This window comes from Lipophrys pholis, assembly GCF_963383615.2.
Source record: "Lipophrys pholis genome assembly, chromosome: 2".
Classification (NCBI taxonomy): domain Eukaryota; kingdom Metazoa; phylum Chordata; class Actinopteri; order Blenniiformes; family Blenniidae; genus Lipophrys; species Lipophrys pholis.
The window spans coordinates 27,723,026-27,741,739 of record NC_137636.1 but is presented as its reverse complement, the minus strand read 5'-3'; the positions used below and the strand labels follow the sequence as shown (position 1 = coordinate 27,741,739).

The following is an 18,714-nucleotide window of genomic DNA, read 5'->3' as shown; positions in this document are numbered from 1 at the left end:
GGCGACTTTGGCTTACTTGCTAAAGCGGTTCATCTTTCAATTGCAAGGTTGCAGGTTTGATCCCCCTCCTGTTCATATGTCGCCATGCCCCAAACGCCAGATTGCTTCCGATTGGATGCACTTAGCACTTAGCACTTTGCACTTTGCGTGGCAGCCGTCTCCAATGGTATGGGTGAATGTGACTCACATTGTAAAGTGCTTTCGGGGCTGTTAGCGCCATATACTGTAAGTGACCTCCATTTACTGGTGCTTCACATGAGGTCATAGAAACTGTTGTTGTGACTCCATTTCAAAAAGTTTTTTCTTATGCTGCATTATATTCTGAGTGGAAGTGCTCACAGCGTAAGCAACATTCTGGAAACTTAAAATAAATATCACAAACGGCACTCGTACTGAGGTCTCAAGGCTCACCTGCAGAGGAAAGAAGGAACCAGTGTTTGTTTTTTGGACAGGCTTTGGTCCTCTTCAGACGATTAAAGCCCGTCTCAGATGTGTTTATCCTCATGGGCGGTGTCGGCCGTGCTCAAAGCTTCGAACCACTGCTAGATTACCGTTACATTCACATCAGCAGCTGGCTGTTAGAGGTGAACCAGCAGCGATCAAAACATCTGTTGATTAGACAAAATAAATAAATATAAATCATCAGGCAGAGACGAGCTAATGATGCCATGAAGAACTACCGTGCTGACAATGTTTCCTCTTTAAAACTCAAATTAAATCTCTTCTTGAGCAAAAGTACAGTATAGTGTGTGTGTGTGTGTGTGTGTGTGTGTGTGTGTGTGTGTGTGTGTGTGTGTGTGTGTGTGTGTGTGTGTGTGTGTGTGTGTGTGTGTGTGTGTGTGTGTGTGTGTGTGTGTTTTTTAGATGTGCCCGTCACCTGACTCCAGTCCCGCTCTCCCGTTTCCCGGGGAAACAAGAGGAAGATGTCGGTAGAGAGCATTTTAGCCGAGATCCATTCATATGTGCACTATACACAGATACTGATCCTCCGCCTCTCCCCCTCCGGCTCTGGAAGAAGTGCCTATAATTTACATGTAACCAAAGCCACATACTTTCCGATTTATTGTGTGGCGGAAGAAAGAGGGGGCCAGATGCTGAGTGTCCAGTTGCCGAAGTCGAGGGGCTTGCTGTGGAAAAGAAGCCCCCGGCGCGGCTGAGCTTGTAAGAGATGTTTTAATAGTGCTGATGGTTTGGGTTTTTTTAGGGTTCATTTGGAAGTCACTTTTCCCTGCCAAAACAGAGGCTTTATTTCGGCATTCTGTCTTCCGAACACACTTATTGGTGAAACAACCAGCTAATTTCTTCTAAAGACTGAAAATACGCTGAAATATTGCCCCGGATTACTTCCACGGCAAAAAAAATCCCGCCGCTCCGGAGAGAAATACGGTGGGGTTTATGAGAGAAATGTCATCCGCGATTATTTAACCACTCACTTTTGTTGTTGACAGCTTCATGGGCCATCCCCGCCTCTTCAGATGGTTTATTAGGAACGTAAACTGGGTGATGTATCGTTTGACCTCGTGTGAATGGGAATGTTTTCCTTTAACTGGTGTCTCCAAGACCTCTGAGAAGTTTAGTTTCCAAGTGCCTGTGCTTGTCATAACACAATCTGGTGATTTATCAGGAGTTTGTGTGTCTCCTGTTTGTTTCTTCTTCTTCTTCTTTTTCTTTTTTTCTTTTCTCTTCTCCTTGGTGCTCCTGAGTCGCGTCCCTCCTGGAGTCTGGAGCTCCAGAGTGAGGCCGGGTTTGCTGAGACACTGCTCGCTGGTAGCCTTGGGCTTTGTTTAACCATGCATAATTGAGCCCTCCTCTTGGCTTACTCCCATGGTTGCACCCTTTTTTCATGAAATGGCCAAGAATGCAACCCCTCCACCCCCACCATCACCAGCAGCAGCACCACCGCCACCACTTCAGCCAGCCAGCCTTCCCCAGAGGACCTCAGCCAGACGGTCACCAAGTGTTAGCAGCTTCTCGGAGGAGGCCGGCCGGACGTGGATCTGCTGAAGTTGTTGCTGTGTTTTCCCATCAGCTTGCTACTGAACCCCCACACACACACATAAACATGTGCCTAATCAGAGCGGGTGCGTATTTCTCTCTCTGACTGCGAGGCTGGGTGTTGTTGAGGATAAACACGCTTTCTCTGGATGAAAGATTAAAAAATAAATAAATAAATAAACATGGCGCTTCGGGCTGTACAGGCAGACCATCGACTGTGAGGATGATGACTCATTTCAGTGTAACAATAATCTAAAAGGCCTCAAAGACCACAGGCAGCAGCAGCAGCAGCAGCAGAGAGCCGAGGAGCTTGAATTTCTCATATCATTCACCACCATCAGCTACACCTGGCGGGCAAGAGTCTCAGAGCTCAAACACAGGGAGGCTTCACTTGTTCTGTCCAACCCATGCTTTATGTTGACATGTGTCCACTTTATAGCAGCGATAAAATAAATAATTCTGCTAATGTGAAACCATCAGTCGTATTCGAATGTGTTACTTATATTATGAGGTGCCATTAGCCGGAGAGACTTGTTTTAATGAAAAGGTTCGTACTCCCACGTACCATTATGTGCGTTTTGGTGGACAGACACAGGGCGAGCTAACTGGGCTAACCGGCTGTTAGACGCAGTCTACAGTTACAAAGAGCCGACTGAGGCAAGAAAAGTGCTCCGTGGGTGCGAAAGAGTGTCAAATAATAAACATGTGTATTTGTTTCCACATTACTATTTTGACAAAAGGTTTCTGATGATGGCTTAATTCAAATGTAATGCGAACCTGCAAGCGTCAGTGTTTGGGTGGTTAATTGTGTCTGCTATATTTTATAATAGACACAGCTATATTATAAATCTTTCTAATTGTTTCGACCGAAGAGACTTGTCTGTGCTTTTTTAACTTAAAACCATTTGAAAAAGACACATTTAATCAAGCGTTGATTTGGAGGCCTCGTGATTGTGACATTAACATGATGTGACTGTGGTGCAGTTTGTTGGTACCATGAAATTATCTTTTTATTGTGACGACTGCGTTTAGCCGCCAGCAACTTTCATCAGTTGTTGGATTTATTTGGCAAAATAAAAAATGTCCACAAACCATAAAGTTTGAATGTGTATTGACACTGTGACTTTAAGATTTGGCAGAAAAACTTTTCATCCTCGTGTTTATTCTACATGAGCTTGCCCCAGGCCCCAGGAAACATTTCAATGTCTGCATCAAACAGCTTGTTTACTCACCGCCAGCTGTCCAAAGTGATGGAAAACATCACTGTTTTGTTTGTCTTTCTCAGTAGTGAAAATGTCAGAGCTTTAGGAGTTTATTTTGTTGTTTCTAATTCCCCTTGACCGGACTCTCCTGTGACTCACTGCACCATCTAGTGGTAAATAGTAGTATTACAGGACAGCAGAAGCTTTTAGTTTCCCATTTTTAAGTTCCCCATTTTCCCACTCATCCTTGAACTGATCACATTACCTTTAGAAGTTTTAAACTAAGAATAAATGCTATTTATCCTTTCACATATAGATTTCATGAGCTGCTCTCCAGACTCGAACAGCTTGTCCAGAATCCAACACGGTCTGCTTTATATTGCTGTAAAAGTCAGTGGCTCGCGAGGTACGAGCCGCTAACAAGCCGTCTCATTAGCAGGTGGCCAGTGAGCCTGCGTCTAACAAGCCCGTAGCAGGATTGTATTTTTTTTTTTCTTTTTTCACGCTTGATGTGACCTCTTCGACTCAGAGTTCCTTCACTTCATGCGATAAATAGCAGGCAGAGTGTGAGACACGCTGTAACTACCGTCGGTAAACACGACCCCGGATTGACCTGCTGCAAAGTATTGATTTGTTCCCTGTTCGAAATGGTTGCTGTTTTATGAAAATGTTTCATTCCTAAATACTGGAAACAAGTGATCAAGAAGAAAAAATTATTAGGTCTCTTCACAGTCTGTTATTGGAGATGAGCAGGTCACAGCCAAGTACAAGGTGTAAGGATGTAAAGTTGACAGCAGGTGATTGCTGTCTTTCTTTCTTTCTTTCTTTCTTTCTTTCTTTCTTTCTTTCTTTCTTTCGTTTCTTTTTTGTTTTATATATTTTACAGCTCTGCTACTTTCTTAATATTCCTCTAAATCGCCTGTAGCTGTGTTACTGTCGGATTAGATGATTGGCACATTGAAATGCATTAGAGGCATTTCTTTCTCTTGTTATCTCAATTTAAATGTGAAGATTTAAGAACGGCAGAATAATGGGGTGTTACAGTCTAAACTGGGTTTGGGTGACCTCAGTTTTCCAGTTGGCGCAGCAGAGAAAATGCTTTCTGTCTCACAGACACTCTCACCTCTCTTCTGCACACGTTTATTTGTCTCTGCAGCTGCTCACGAGTTATGGCAATTATTGGTCATTATTTCACTTAGTTTGCAGTGCCTGTGGTGGTAAAGCCTTCAGAGCTTGGTTTTCACCAAACATTCTCCAAGACCAGGCCTGCACAAGCTTGTGACTGCGTTCAAAGTGACTCTCCTTTTCTGTGTGAGCGTTTCTGTCCTTGCAGCCCAGTTGTGGCCTCTGCTCACTCTGATTGTGAACAAGTGACTCTGATGCCTCCCGCCAGCAAGAGCAGATCCTCTGTATTAGGCCACGCTGTTGTTGTGATTGTCAAACGTTTTACAGAAAAAGGGGGTGAAATAATTCTTTAAAGTGACTTACTATACGTGCAGAGCGGGAGGACATTTGGAGCAGGGCTGACAGGACCCTGACAGGCCCGTCCTTAATCCCATTAATCAGCCTGACTTCTCAGTGAGAGGTGTGATTAGTCGCTGGTCCTTAGCTGCTGATCTGCACCCACAGCAAGCCCACCAAAATTCAGATTCTGATGACATGGCATGTGAGTTTGTGTGTGCTGTCAAATCAGTTTAATCAAATCGGTTATCCATCGTGAAAATTCTCCTTCAGCCCCGCGGCTGATGACTTTCTCCAGGTCCGAGTGTGTGTAACGACCAATCATGTAATAATGCCAGGAATACAACCATTTTGGCCTTTTTTCATTGTAGCAAAGCCAATAATGCAGTAACTTGCAAATATTGTGTTAAGAGTTTTGATCCATTCTGGTAATAACATTCTACCATTAATGTAATAACTTATTACATGATTGAAGTAGTGTTAATAAATCATTTTAAAATGTAATAACTGGAGCCACGAATGGAAATATACACAAATAGAACTGCATTTCTTGGAAGTAAAAGTTTTGTGCAGTTTGCTTAAGAAAACTAGTTCCAGTGGATGGGATAGTCATCATATTCATTCATTGAGGATACAAACTCTCTCACATATGGTTGTAATTTAAAAAAACAGGAGTTATTTCGTTATCAGTTGTTGCACAGTGCCGTGGATTTCTTCTTTTACACTGCACTTCCCAACAGTTGGACTTCAGAAGGGGAAAAGTAATTGACTCATTCAATTGTAGTCATTTTCCTACATATGTCTTTCGGCCTGTTTCCACCATGTATAATGCGATTTTGACTTTGGAAATGAAAACCGGGATGTTTTAAGTTAGAAAACGACCACTGAGCCATTTGTTTGACTTCTTCCAGTTTGACTGGATTTACATCGCTCACTGACGCAGCTCCCATCAAGAATACATTCTGTTGTGTTGTGTGTGCCTCTGGTTAAAACCCAAGATTGTCCATTAATTAAGCATTTGCAACAACTTCTGGGAGCGTCACTGAGGGGAACAACAATTGTTCTTCCGGTCAGATTGGACGCCAAGTGGCACATGTAGGAGTAGGAACAAAAACAGACCTGCTGCTTCCTCACTGTGTTTATCAGTTATTATTGAAGGCATAAATAACGTCTCATCATAGAGGCAAATAGACTTGCTTGGACTTTTGAAGGTGTTTCTAAAAGGCTGACTGCTTGGAGAGTTTAGGAGGAATGATGGATCTTTAAGCTTCGACTAAAAAAATCAATGAGTCCACCAACATATATCTGAGCTGAAGGAGTGTTTTTGACCCCCCAAAAAAGAGTAAAACCTCATCAACTAAGTCCAGTTGCTTAAGTTTTAAGCTTAAAATAGTCAACATATGTTAAGTTATATGGTTGTGGGGGAAAAAAACACTTCCAAGCAAGTCTTTTAGCCACAGAGTAGCTGCCCTCGCTGAGAGGAAGTTATCTCATGTGGAAACGGCAGCAGGCCTGTGACCAAGAGGAGGTTGACAAACACTTCTCGCTGGAATGTGACCTGATGTGATCCACGTCTGTGTCAGCGATTGCTGAGGGGATGTAGATATTACAGCTTTTTATTGAGTCACAAAGTCAGCAGTAAAAATGTTTCGCAGGTTAAAGATAAATCCCTGATTCTGCGAACATTCCTGAAGAGTTTGTAGCCGGGTTTCTGTTTTAATAACATTAGTCTGACTGTTGCACGTTGGCTTTGGAGAAGTGACGTTAAGTCATCTTAATCATTTTATTAGCACATAAAGAGCATTTTATCTCACATAATGCATTACTCCCAGACTTTAGCTCCGCACCGCTAACAAAACTTTAGGATATGATCAGCAAATACCTCATTTAAATTGTGCACGTATTCAGAAAATGACACAACAAGATGATATTTCAGGCACTGTTCACTAGCAGCGCTCACTATTATCTGTATGTTGCTGATATCTTTATGCTTCGTGACGTGCACTTTAATAAAACAGTGCTCTTTCTCTTTTCTGAGCCAGCTTCAACCAGATGCAACTGCATCATGCATCTGCAGTTCCCACTAGAACAAATGTGAGGTTCTTCATAGTTGTTAGGCACTGATCCCGATCCTGCAGCCCAGTTTGGTTCAGTTGGAGCTTAAATATGGAAGCAAAACACATGCTGGATGGCTGTTACGACATATTCCGTTGCATTTCCAATTGTCCAAAAATAATGCAGCATTCTATAGAGTATATGGACAACTATTAAACCTGTAATGTATTCTTTCAGTTGAGGTTGCATAGAAATAAATCCTGTTCTCCGACTTAATTTGAACTGTGAAACTGACCCTCGTCTCAAGGTTGGATTACGTTTTAGACTATTAGGAAGTCATCAGTATGTACACACACACACACACACACACACACACACACACACACACACACACACACACACACACACACGCGCGGTGTCTGAGGTGTGTAGACAGAGTGGTGTATTGAGAACAGAGAATCAGTGTTTTGTCTGTATCTGAAATTGATCCAGGCTTTAATGGGATGAAAAGAAAAAAGCCTTTGAAATGAGAGAAAAAGGATGGAGGTTGCCTTAATAAGCTTGAGGGCTGTTAACTGTGCTGTTGAATGAATATGAAAAGAGCAAAGAAGACTCTTGTCATCTTAATTTTGGTAATCACAATGCGTGGTTGAAGCTTTAAAAGGCTTCTGGTCGAAGTACCGAGGAAGCCTGTAATCTGTGGAGCGTGGATTCAGTCCAGTGTCTGGTTATTGGGGAGGGATTGAGTGTATTTCCGCTTTAATTCTCAGTAGGTTGGACTTTCGCTGCTGCACTGCAGGAAAAAATTTGACAAATAATACCTTTGCCATGGTGACACGTCCATCCTGTTTTTTTATTCAATTTTATTTTCTCAACAAGACCAGAACACATTCCCATGGCAACATCATCACTCAGAATGAATGCATTAGCCGAGTACTCCCGAAATGATGAAAAATTGCACGCAGCCAATTTTAAGGAGGTGGAGGTCGGGGCCTCGCAGCCTTCACAGGAACGCAGGCCGAGGAAGACGAGGAAATCACTCTTTGTTAGGCGCTTATTCACAATATTGACCGAATTTAGGTTTTATTTTAGTCTTCAATGGGAATCACTCTTTTTTTCCTCCCTCAGCATGTTTGGATCCAGCCAATCTGTTTTAATCTTACGGTCATGGGAAAATGTGCATGCATCCTGAGAAATGTATTTCTTTACATATCTGGTCAACCAAGCATTCGATGCTCTCGAGAACAGACTCTATTTATAAAAATGACATTATCAAACAAATGACTCATGGAATTGAGATTTTGTGTTTATTTTCAGCTTGAAAAAGTTATGAAACTTTAAAGTTTACAGTATCTGCTTCAAGTGTTTCAAGTGGGATGTAGATTATAGAAAAAAAAAGGTTAAAAACTATATACACTTATCAGCCAAAACATTATGACTATGCAAAGGGAGTGAATGGCGTGTTTTGCTCTGGTCCTTTTACCATGGTACCTAGAAATTAGACTATGAGTCGACATTTTGCTGTTGAATTCGACTTGTTGCAAGAAGGTAATAAGAAAGGATTTAAGTTTGGCAAGGATCAAATTGTGACGGTCCCTGTCTGCAGCAACTATCACAAGTTGTCTAATAAAAGGAAAAGCAGTAAAACGGTCACAAGGTGGCAAAGGCTCACTCAACATGAAAGCCGAGACTTCCTTGTTTGATCTGATCCAACGGTCGAGCTTCTGTGGCTCAAACTGCTGCAGACGTCACCGCTGGTCCCGACTGAGCGGCGTCAGGATACACAGTTTGCTGCGTTTCCGTCGACATGATTGTAGAGGAGTTGAGGTTCTTCTGCTGAAAGCATTTCTAATTGAAACCGTGGATCTTTTCTCCAACAAGTGGATGATAAATATGAGTCCATGTGTTTCCTACCTGGCGAATGCACCGTACCAGGATGCATTATGGGAGGAAGACAAACCAGTTGAGGTGATTTGATGCTTTGACCAATGTTCTTTGGGTCCTGCAGTCCTTGTGTGTGGGTTCTTTGGTACGTTACACATACCCAGGTGTTATATCATGAAAACCCCTCATGAGTGGGGTCCATGCCTCAATTGATCAGAGCGGCACAGTATAATTTAATGTTCCTGACCGATCATGTTGTAAATTCAGATAGTTGTCAGACCGTCCAAGAGTGATGATAATGAGTCTGGAGGAAAACATTCAACCAGAGGCTGACCGGCTTTCACACAATGCAGAGGGGGTATGAGCCAATAAGTTTCAGTAAAACTCTGAAAAGAGTGAAATGGTGAAAAGTGTCTTAACTTCCCATTTCAATGCTGCAGAGCTTGCAGTATTTTTTTTACATTTTAGAAAATGTAGAATCAAATCAATCCACACCAGTCCTTCATGTCTACAGTCAAACTTTTATCCTCTGCGCTTTTCATTTCCATCTTCTGACTACAATTAGTCTCCTGAACTGTGTTTACTTTGGTTGCTCCCGGTTCGATCTCTTGCAGTTCTGCGGGGACGTTTCGGACTTTCTGCAGCACAGTCTGGTGACAAAAGGCCAGAGGAGGGGGAGAGGGGGGGGGCACGGAGACCTCCCCCTCCTTTTCTCGGGGAGGGATGTGGGCAGAGAGCGAGTGCTGGAGAGGTGCAGAGGGGTGGGTGGGTGTGGGGGGGGGATGAATGGGACCAGCTAGTGACCTCAGGCAGAAAGAATGTCCCCGTTTGCTCAGTCGGCCTGCTCCCCTAGCAGCGCTCCACACAGTCATCAGCACTGAGGCCTTTGTGTTCACCTTCCAGACCCCAAACTCCGGAGCAGAGGCCACAGACCAGCACACAGCAACACCTCGCTGGCAGCCCCCGCCGCGACACTGCTCCCCATAATCTCACTGTTCTTCACCAGTCCAGCCCCTTCCAGAGTCCTGGGGGTTTGAAGACAAGTCTTTCTCAAGAGTTATTCCTCAATCCCGCTTTTCTCTTTGCTCTCCACCACCAAAATGCTAATTGCTTCTCAGTCTCAAAGTCTTAAAAGTCTCACCTATTGTGTGGACGGCATTCCTCCGCTGCTCCGGCCATTTAATGTGGGTGTTAATGTATTGCCATCTCCCGGCGTCGTGACACCGTGTGTCTGTGCGCCTTTGTGTGTGCGTACGTGCACGTGAAATACAGCGATTGCATAAATTTCAGTGTGGAAGAGAGAAAAGGGGAAAGCACATCTCTTCCATGCTGGGACACCCATAAAATCAGTGGTGGCTCGGGAAGACAATTAAACCTGACTAATCCAGCAGATTTATGAGATCCGCGGGATCCGTCTGCCAGGCTCTGGTGAAGTCATCGCGCTGCCAGAGAGACACCGCTGCCGTTAAGTGAATTTGAATGGGCGAGCTGTGTGAGATGCGTGGCGGGGGGGGAGCTGCAGAAGCCAGAATTTCCTTTTGGGATTGGACTCAAACTTGGATTCTGATGAATGAGCGCTCATCCAGAGGAATTCAGTCTTCATGCTGTGTGCTCGAAGCTCAGTGTGCTGAACCTCGGCCCACCGCCGTGTGGATGTGTTTATGTGTTGTTAAGCCTGCAACTGTTTCATTGTGTTTCGCTTTGGAAACGACAAACTAGGTGATGTATAGAAGTTGTTTGAGTATTCTAACAACTAGCAGCTAAGACAGCCTTAGAGTCTGCAAGTATTAGTGCTATCGGACAGAGAATACAAATCTGTATCGGGTCATGTATTTTGATACATTACTAGTATTTATTATGGAAAACCAAATCAGAACATGTTTAGCACAAGTCAATGTGAGAACCATCCTCCCGTTATCAACTCTTGGCTTGTTAGTTGTGAACAATGGCAGGGAAAGGAAGAGGCCCGTATATTCTGGGAGAGGGGGAGGTTTGGAAGGCACTTTCCTGTATTGATTGTGTACCGGTTGTGAATGGGTTTTCCATTGGAATCGATGTGATTTCAGGCAGAAAATCGCCTGCATTGGCCCGGCCATCTGTTCTGCACCGCACAGGCCACAGTGGCTGTAAAGCGTGAAGAAGAAAATATATGGAAACGTCCACATTTAGATCTATTTTGACCAAAAAATTGTGTTGGATTGTTTTATTGTGCGGTGGTGCTGTACAAGCCTTCAGTTTGACCTGTTTTTACATGTTTAATGAATTCTGTTCTGGAATATATATATTTAATTTCTCATTTTTCTCTTCAGGGAGACGACTGCGAGGCAAAGCGTTCTACAATGTCAATGGGAAGGTGTACTGCGAGGAGGATTTCCTGGTAAGTCACCTGTGTCTTCTGCTTTCTGTCGAAGGGATCACTCTGACAGGTGGTGCAAAAACAGAGGAATTAGGATCTCATGCTGCATTCTGTAACCCTCCAGAGGAAACGAGCTTCACAGCTACAATCAGGAATCTGGCACCACCCCTACAATTCACAGTAATTTCCTCCAGATTTCCCCAAGGAGCTAAATTACACCACAAGCAGCTCCCCAGTGCTTACAATTAAGAGGCGGAGGAGGTCTGTTGGACAGCTGGAGCTCTGAGGACTCTGGTCCATATGCTTCAGGTTAACAGACATCGTCTCGGATCCTGGCATCGCAATATTTATTAGACACCAGAGTTATGAAGGATGAGACAAACAAACAACTATTAAGCCAAATCAAAATCCAACCAATAGATATGTACTTCATCCTTCATTAATGTTTAGTTCCAGAACCTCAAGCAGCAACGACTTCATGTTCAATTCATATTCATTAAGGAGCTTATTGCTCTTGTCTGCTGCTGGTTTCTCACACTCTTCTATTGCAAGTGTTTACACTTTCTGCAGAGAAAGTCTTCATGCCTCTCTAAAGTGTGATTTAAGTCAAGACTAATTGCTGGAAAACGTTACATCTTTTTATTCCAGCCATAAATTTGTTCTGCTAAATGTAAACTTTGGTTCCTGGTCCTGCTCAAAAACACAAAAGCTTCAACTCATGATGACGTTTATGTCTATTTAGGACGTTATGATGTTTTGTCAATAATTGTTTTTCCTTTTGATTCATTCGGGTCATGTAAATGCTGCAGCTGGATCACAGAGAGTGGATGAAGTTCACAGAATGTTTCACCAACATAAAAGCAGAACCACTTCATAACCCAACACTTCCTGTTTATCAGCAACTTCCCTGTTCATGTCAACCTGTTGATCTGTTGGGAAACATGGAAATTCCTGTTTTGCACCTCTGAAGCTGGAGGTCAGATGAAGGGATGAGGCTAATCTTCCTCCGCCTCCCTCCTGTGGCTGAGACTTGACTAGTCTGGCTTTTTGCCCCCGGGGCTGTTTGGGAGCTTTGGGGCGGTCAGTTTTTTTTAGTTTTTTTTAGAGGGAGCAGATGGTAGATTTGCAGTGGAGCTGTCAGAGGCAGGGGGGCATCACCACCTCCCACCTCCACCTGGGAGCTGTGTCTCCAACAACACAGCGTACAACCCCCCCCCCAACCTCCAAATCATCAGGTCACGACCCAGAGGGGGTTGCACTCTGCAGATGGTCGCCTTCATTATCATCCTGAGCCTCGGGTTTAAGAGAAAGGGGGTATTGACGTGACATGGGGGTTTTAGGAACTTCATTTCCTCCTGCATGCACAAATTTCCATCAACTTTAAAGAGTTGTACTAAAACACCTCGTTATTCAAAGAGGAACTGAGCCAACTGACAAATGATTTTCAAGGATTTCCTTGCGATGACAGTTTGAAGAGTGCAGCAGCGCCCTCTATAGGCGACTCCACAACTAAGCCATATCATCATGCTCGTGTTGTGCGGGTCAAGATGTGTGCGTTCATTGGCACTCTTAAAGCCAACTTCTCCCTGAAACACCCCTCTGAGGATGATCTTCTGTCTGCTCTCACCCACAGTACTCTGGCTTCCAGCAGACGGCTGAGAAGTGCTTTGTGTGCGGTCACCTCATCATGGAGATGGTAAGCGGTCTGTCCAAGTGAAAACATGAAGCAGAGCAGCAAAGAGGGAAATTCAGTCTCTCTGGACTCTCTTTCCATTGTGTTATATCATATGACATCACTCCTCAATCTCACTGTCTTCTTGGTTTTATTTTTTATTTTTGTGTGTGTGTGTTTCTTTTTTCTTTGTGTGGGTGTTTAGATCCTCCAGGCGCTCGGCAAGTCCTACCATCCAGGCTGTTTCCGCTGCGTTGTGTGTAAAGAGGGTCTAGATGGAGTGCCTTTCACCGTGGACGTCGAGAACAACATCTACTGTGTCAAAGACTACCACACGTAAGCAGAGCGTCTCTCGGCTCACCGCGTTGCTAAAATGTGAGGCGAACAGGCAGTTCTGCACAGAAGACAGCACACTCTGTGCTCTGTGCCCCCGCCGCTCGGCGTCGAGTCGTATTGTCCTGGTATTTTTAGGAGAAACAAAAAAAACGTGCCTGAAAAGTGAAACGAGAAAATTGACTGATTCGCTCCACACGTACGTAAATGTGTTGTAATACTGTGTTTTTCTATACTTTCAGGGTTTTTGCTCCCAAGTGTGCCTCATGCAGCCAGCCCATCCTTCCAGCCCAGGTAAAACCCGCAAAATCAAGCTCATATAGTCTCACTCCTGACCGCTACAATTCTAGTTTATAGTAGGTCTGATTCAGAGATTAAGACTTGAATCCGTTCTATTTGGAAATTTACAAACTGGTTTCTGTTCTTACTTTAAATCTATACAAAGTTAAAGCACCCCATAGAGCTATCCCAGACATACAGTATCTATAAGAAATAAATAAGAAAGCGTATAATACAACAGAAATTTTCTTAACAGCTATTAAGTTTTCATTTCACGTCCTCTAGCTATTTAAAGTGTGATCAGCTACTTTATTCCTGAATAACTAGACTGTAACAGTCACTTAAACGTATACTTGTAAGTATACTATATAACAGCATGCCTTCAGTATTGGGATCAGTGTTTCATGCTTGTTTCAACCTCTTCTTAACTGATGGACTTAGAGTCTAAATGAGGAGAGCAGTTCCAAAGGTCTGCATCCAGTGGTCAGAAAAGGTCAATCTTTAAAATAGTGGCTTGTACATTTTTCATTGACGTGTATGAGGAAACACACAGAAGTGGAGACCATTTCGTACTGAGGTGTGATTGCACTTCAACATAGTGCAGTGGAAATATGATAATGGTTTCAGTTGCACCAAAATAGTCTTTAATGAAAAATACATTTCAGGCTGGACTGTATAGATTCACAGAACATTTGGTGTGGTAGATTGCATTTGACTTGTTGAATGAAGCAGAGCAGTCGGATTATAGAGGGACACCACTGCTCAAGTTGACTGTTTTTGACAGTGACAGTGATTAAATTAACACCAGATATAGATGTTGTTTGTGGGGTTTTTTAAACTTGAAAGCATTGAAAATCCAAAGTCTGTTCTTCACAGAGTGACTCCAATGTGATGTTGTGTTGTTAGGAAATTAGTACATGCATGCTCTGGATTCCTGACGCTCAAACTCAACCTCTGCTGATTATCAAACCTTCACCTCAGCGAGACGCCAGGCTGATATGGATGTCTGACAGACTGTGTGTGTGTGTGTTTTCAAAACAGGGATCAGAAGAAACCATCCGGGTTGTTTCTATGGACAAGGACTACCACGTGGAGTGTTACCACTGTGAGGTGAGACGCTGCTACTGCACACCGACACGCTACATCTCGACTCTCGGATATAGTTGGAACATGAATGACAACTACAATGAACTCAAACAGGACTCAAATTCCCGTTTGAGTTCATTGTATTTCATTATAAATATGTTTCATGTGTTTTGACTACTACAAGTCACACTGTAGAACTTAATGAGACACACACTCTATTTACAACCATCGTTGCACACAAAATACACACACCCACTGGTTCTCATAAACCCATCGAACCGGGGTGAAAGCTGCGCGTCTGTGGGATGAGACTCGCTGTTTTGTACCAGCGAGGGTGAATCACTGCACTCACAGACTGAATGAGATGCAAAACAACACACAGATTGATACCAACCCAAGGTTACAGCTCAACATTGTGATTCATTGACAGAAGCACATTCCAGTTTTGTTGCTCTGGACTCGGCAGGGGGGCTCGTTGCTTAAACCCGACTTGTGAAATCGTCTCCATTTATCCTGCCACTTGCTTCGTGTGTCAACTGTGACAGAAACATTTAGCAAAACAAACATTTTGTGCCACCCAGCAGGGAATCTGTGAAACCCATCGTGTTTACTATTTTCATGTGCTGAGTAATACTTTTTAATGTTTTGGGATGGCTGACATTCCACCGCACAGAAATGGATGGGATCATTATGTAAGTGGGTAATCATTCAGCCGAGCTTTGAAAGGGAGGGAGGGAAGATCGAGGAAGAGTAAAGTCCACAGCTGAGGCATTCTAGACATGCTACATTCACAGAAAAACATGTTTGCTTTGTCATTATTTGGTCACACTTCACCTGCTTCCACAGATGGTTTCTTGGAAGCGATCTCATGCTGTAAGCTGAAGAGGAATTCACAACCTACTCATTCTTGGATTTTTTTTTTTTTTTTTTTTTTTTTACCTGCTAGAACGGTTATAAATCATCAAAGTGGCTAAAGGCCAGTTTACACAATTCCACATACAAGGATGGCAACTGTACACACAGTTCCTCTACAGGTTCAAGGTTCAGTGTGTTCATTCATAAAGATGTGGAATTTGCAGGGATTCTGCACAGATGAACTCACGCAGTGTCTCATTATACTCCCAGCAGACAACTATCTTAAACATCTCACATGACTACAAGGAGAAGACTCAAATGAAGTCTGCACATAGACTGAAGTCCAAAAGGTTTACGTGTAGTCAGGTGTAAGTAGAATTGCCTGACAGTTCAGTTTACCCAAGAAAAGTACAGAGAGCGGTAAACGGAAAGCTATTTAGATGATCAAACCAGAACTGAATGTATGTGAGATACACTGCCTGGACATCATCAGAAAACAGCTGGAAGGAAACAAACATGGTACAGAAACAAGCAAACAACACAAAGCAGACGACAAACTGCAACAGACACTTCTGTACTCAGAGAGCGAGAGACACCTGAAACTACAGGAAAGTTAGTCACGTGAACAAACAGCAGCCACAACACAAATCCTGCAAGTTGAAAAAGACGTCAGACACACCGTGAGCCTGTTTGGGAAAAAATGCATTTCAGAATAAAGTTTAGACGCTTAGAATATGAAAAATTCTAATAGGATGATATCCTGGAAATAAAAAGACTATTGAGGAGTACATTTAAATCTTAAAAGGAAAACATTTAAATTTATTACTGTTTTGAGATCAAGAATAAGATGAAAAGTTCTGAGTAAAGTCAAAATATTGAGAATCAAGTCAAAGTGATGAGATTAAACCTCAAATGTTTCTTATGTCAAATATATTTGCTAAAATCGTTATTAGGTTCATGCACGGAGGCCTCCAGTCTGCACTGGGATGGTCTGTCAGTGAGTGCGAGGTGGTTGAGATGTAGGTCGAAACCCGCCGCAGGGCGAGGAGAGAACTCATACCTGCAATGATCATCCATGAATGCCTCAAAGCCAAACTGCTGCTCTTCTTCTTGAGAGGAGTCTGAGGCGAGCTCCCATTAGAGGTGAACCAGGATGTCCAAGTGGAGCAGAACCCTGGGGAGAGATTCTAGGGATGACATCTCTCGGCTGGATTGGAACCAAGCAAATCAAGCTGGATGGATGGTTGAATATTTGGGAAAAGAGAGAAACTGTTGTCCTCAAACTTGTCAAAAGACTTAAAAAAGATTGTCAGCATATTGTTTGATCTGAAATGAGCAGACCTAAAAATAACCCTGGTTTTTGTCCTCACGTGCTGCCGTGGATCTCTGACATGCTCTGCGGTGTGTTCATGTTACTTCTCCATGTCGCCCTGTCAGGATTGCGGCCTCCAGCTGAACGACGAGGAGGGCCACCGCTGTTACCCACTGGAGGGCCACCTGCTCTGCCACGGCTGCCACATCCACCGGCTTCAGTCGCAGGTCCCGGCACACCCGCCCCCCAGCTACCCGCTCCACGTCACTGAACTGTGAGGAGGTTGGAGCAGGACCGCGCTCCACCAACCAGGTGATCTGGGACACCAAAAGAGGGCAAAGAGACAAACAAACAAACAATCGACCCCTCTTGAGCAGTTCCAGGAAAGCCTCAGTGTGACCCTCTGAGCACCCCACACCCCCCCACCCCCCCCCCCCCCCCCCCCACCCCCCGACCCACTCCCCCGTCCTCAGTGGGACGGCCGGGCCACGGACTGACACACAGTCCAGCTCCCACCACAAACCCTGCTGTCACATGGCATGGCTGGGAAAATAAAACAGGGTCCCCCCCCCATTTTCCTCCATTTGAGGTCCTTTCCTCCTCTCTTCTCTTCCCCCTTGGGTGCCGAACCCTGAAAGCCAACACGGCGGCCCACCCAGAGGCCCCCGGTGACGTCACTCTCCCTGACCCCTGCACATTCATCAAAGAGATCGGAGGAGAGACGGCAAACTCTCTCTCTCTCTCTCTATCTCTCCACCGCTTCCCTCTTTGCCTTTTCCCTGTTTTTCATTCCTGCGCTCTGACTGAAGCGAATTCACCAGTGCCGTCACGTCTGAGAACTGTGCTGACGTCGGCGTCAGGAAGGCCGGGGGAGCGAGCCGCTGCATTCCAGTGCTGGCTGGACCGGACGGGCCCGAGGGGGTGGGCATGCTGTGCCTTCAGAGCGGGCTCTCTCTCTCTCTCTCTCTCTCTCTCTCTCTCTCTCTCTCTCTCTCTCTCTCTCTCTCTCTCTCTCTCTCTCTCGCTCTCGCTCTCGCTCTCGCTCTCTCTCTGTCCGTGCAGCTCCCCAACTCTGAAATGGAGCCCCGCTAAAAAGGCTATGCAACGGACAAGCCAGCGTCACGACACGAGAAGAGCCGCTGACTCGCCGCTCGTCGCGCCGCGCCGCCGTAACCGATGCACCGTAGCACCACGAGCCCGGAGGAACGACTGACATTCCACGTAGAAGTCCAAGATGACACCTCGAGAGATTCACAAGCAGTGTCTTAATTAATGATTATATTATGACAGAAGAAAAGAAAAAAAAGAAAAATTTTAGATGCACATAGATTGTCTTTTATATATGAATATATATTTTGCAGATGTTTTCCACATAAGATTCTAGATGTAGATTATTCTCTCTTTTTTTTTTTTTTTATGTTTCTGCGCTCGTGTTGGAGGTGAAACTGTCTTGTCGATCTGTCTGAAGCCTCTGAAACCTTTAGGTCTGTTGTATCATTTCTCATCCAGGATGCAGAGTCTTCTTTAAGTGTCAGTGGGTCAGAGATCCACAAGCTTTGTCTGAGCAGACCCAACTCAAATAGCATTTGCCTTTTTTTTTCCTTTAGAAATCTGCTTTGAGTACCTGCTGACTTTTGCTCAAGTGGCATTTTAGTGCCATAAATGTAATCTTTTGCACAACACAGCTTGTTAATATACTCATTTCATAGCTTGATCAGCCCTCCTTTCACTTGTAAATTCTTGCTATAAAGACCGAGCGAAGGAATGAAACCTGTAATAGTACTAATGCCACCTCGCTTTCATAAAATGCATAGTTGAGCACATAGTTGCAATGTAGAGGATAAAGTCGCCCCTGAGCTGGAAGACGAGATGTTATTTTTGACATTCTGACTTTTTTTCCCTCAGTGTTATTGTCTTTATTCTCGCCACAAGCCCTTTGCTCTGTGTGGCAGATGCAGTTGCAATAAGCAGCTGCTCCTGGTGGCAAATGTCTGTGTTTATCGTCATTCAGATTCAGAAACAACAAATTTAAAACTACACACGATGACTTTAACCACAATACCAGAAGCACAGCAGGTATTTTCAGGGTGAAACCAGAATGTGATGACTATGCTGTATATTACAGTTTGTATTTAATATAAAAAAAAAAGAAGCTTTTTGTAACTTTTGGCAATCCAAATTTCATAGGGAGAATGAGCGTTCGAGACGTCCAGGAAAATAAAGG

The 18,714-nt window shown here is 44.0% G+C and overlaps 1 protein-coding gene across 1 annotated transcript in view; it reads left to right on the top strand.

Annotated features, from left to right (window-relative positions):
* The window catches only part of wtip (WT1 interacting protein), a 33,399-nt gene extending 15,591 nt beyond the window's left edge, over positions 1-17,808 (top strand). The window contains exons 3-8 of the mRNA XM_080492701.1: positions 10,907-10,974; positions 12,587-12,649; positions 12,831-12,961; positions 13,201-13,252; positions 14,279-14,347; positions 16,616-17,808. Coding sequence (XP_080348827.1) covers positions 10,907-10,974; positions 12,587-12,649; positions 12,831-12,961; positions 13,201-13,252; positions 14,279-14,347; positions 16,616-16,768 — 536 coding nt within the window. The 3' untranslated portion in view covers positions 16,769-17,808. The remainder of the gene's footprint in view (positions 1-10,906; positions 10,975-12,586; positions 12,650-12,830; positions 12,962-13,200; positions 13,253-14,278; positions 14,348-16,615) is intronic.
* Positions 17,809-18,714: the final 906 nt, after the last annotated feature.